This window comes from Sinocyclocheilus anshuiensis, unplaced genomic scaffold (assembly GCF_001515605.1).
Source record: "Sinocyclocheilus anshuiensis isolate Anshui unplaced genomic scaffold, SAMN03320099.WGS_v1.1 scaffold218, whole genome shotgun sequence".
NCBI classification, from domain to species: domain Eukaryota; kingdom Metazoa; phylum Chordata; class Actinopteri; order Cypriniformes; family Cyprinidae; genus Sinocyclocheilus; species Sinocyclocheilus anshuiensis.
Window position 1 is genome coordinate 1,151,495 of NW_015547665.1, and position 2,116 is coordinate 1,153,610.

General features: G+C 37.6%; 1 protein-coding gene across 3 annotated transcripts in view; it reads left to right on the forward strand.

Moving 5' to 3' along the window:
• LOC107702546 (monocyte to macrophage differentiation factor 2) overlaps nt 1–2,116 on the forward strand; it is a 15,476-nt gene that overhangs the window by 8,036 nt on the left and 5,324 nt on the right. For all 3 annotated transcript variants that reach the window (XM_016504898.1, XM_016504899.1, XM_016504897.1), the window contains exons 3-4: nt 528–688; nt 963–1,037. In XM_016504898.1, coding sequence (XP_016360384.1) covers nt 528–688; nt 963–1,037 — 236 coding nt within the window. The remainder of the gene's footprint in view (nt 1–527; nt 689–962; nt 1,038–2,116) is intronic.

Sequence of the window (2,116 nt, forward strand, 5' to 3'; positions counted from 1 at the left end):
GTGGAGGAGCGCAAGGTCTCTAACATCCACCAGCTCCGTGATGTCGTCATGGAGGAGTGGAAGAGGACTCCAGTGGCAACCTGTGAAGCTCTGGTGAACTCCATGCCCAAGAGGGTTAAGGCAGTGCTGGAAAATAATGGTGTCCACACAAAATATTGACACTTTGGGCCCAATTTGGACATTTTCACTTAGTGGTGTACTCACTTTTGTGGCCAGCGGTTTAGACATTAATGGCTGTTATTTTGAGGGGACAGCAAATTTACACTGTTCTACAAGCTGTACACTCACTACTTTACATTGTAGCAAAGTGTCATTTCTTCAGTGTTGTCACATGAAAAGATATAATAACATATTTACAAAAATGTGAGGGGTGTACTCACTTCTGTGAGATACTGTATATATATATATATATATATATATATATATATGCCCTACCTTTGTTTTGAAATTATTTCCTATAGTCTACAGTTAATGTCATTGATGAACATGTTGTATTTAAATTATCTGTGACTGTATTTTATTCTCAGCTCTGGATCTTTCCCAGCATTGTGGGTGGGATCTTGTTGTACCTCTTATCTGATGACCACTGGGAGGAGATTTCAGCATGGCTGTATGGAGCGGGACTATCAAGCCTTTTCATCATATCCACAGTTTTCCATACTGTCTCCTGGAAGAAGTCTCATCTCCGGTAAGGCTTTCATATGAGCCAAATCAGCTTTTTGATTAGTACATTTCAGTCTGTGTAATGTGAATCCAGACACTTGAACATGAATGTCTTTCTAGTGAGCTGCAAGTGTGTTTTGTTTCGTGTCATGAATTTGAGCTTGTGTAGCTGGAAGCATTTAAGTGTACTTGTGTTCATATCATCTTTAAGGCCTAACTGATAATCCAGCTTTTTACCCGTTATTAATTACACATGTACTTGAAAAGTGAAATCTAATAAGTGCTGCTTTACTTTTTAGATCAGTTGAGCACTGTTTCCACATGTGCGACAGGATGGTGATCTATTTCTTTATTGCAGCGTCCTACACACCGTGGTGAGCTCATGTAATTTATGTTGGGCTGTCATAAATTGACACAGAGTTTCGGGCGGGGAGATGGATAACAGTGTAAAGACCAAGAGTTCATGTGCCAATATTTTTCAGTTTGTTTCCACTAAGCTGTGTGAATGGGGAGTGTTTTTTTTTTTTTTTTAGCAGAAATAGGCTTCTGATGGTGACAAAGATTCTTTTACTATAGAAAAATGTTCCTCATTGGACAGCCCTCTACGGACACCTTGGCAATTGAATCGCCATTGGCTAGTAAATTTTTTTGTTTACTCGCCAGACTGATAAAAAAATAAAAATGTAAATAAATAAATAAATAAATATATATATATAGTACAGTTTCAGATATTTATATAACTGTGCCATTTTACAAACACACACACACACACACACAAATATACAATGATAATCAATATTATTTAACCCTTTCGCACGTGAGTTAAAAATATTCTAGCTGAGCCCCGAGCGTGAGTTTTTTTTTAGGCGACCGTTATTTTAGAATGTATTGCCTGTTTCCATGGCGGCGCGTCATGCTTGTCATGTGACACAACGCAGCCACAATAGCTCTGTATGACACATGGATCGCTTTTATTTATTTTTTCCTGTTTTATTCAAAATATTCACAAACATGCTCACTATATTATGAAATATCTGATATTCCGATTCTGAAATATGTGCAAGTAAATCTATTCGGTAGTTTAAACACTTTTATGTCGACCGTGTTAGTTGATCCATACCGGGTGATGGGCGTCGCCATGTTAGTTCGCGCTGCATCCGAGCTGTGGGATTTACAACACGCAAATTCATCCTCTCCTACCGAAACATGTTAAAGTAGGTCTCCGGTAAACTGGGAGAAGAGCAGAGTAAACTTTATAGTTACCTACACAATCTGTATATGATATCAATAAAAACATGATCATTATTGCCATTTCCATAGAAATCAGCACGTATTTTACAAACTATAAATGTATGGTATGGTTTCGCTGTGTATTTAAATGTCTGAAACCTAAAATAAGCATTATATGGTTGAAAACACTGAATATTCTGAATATTTTGACAAGCGCTCAGCG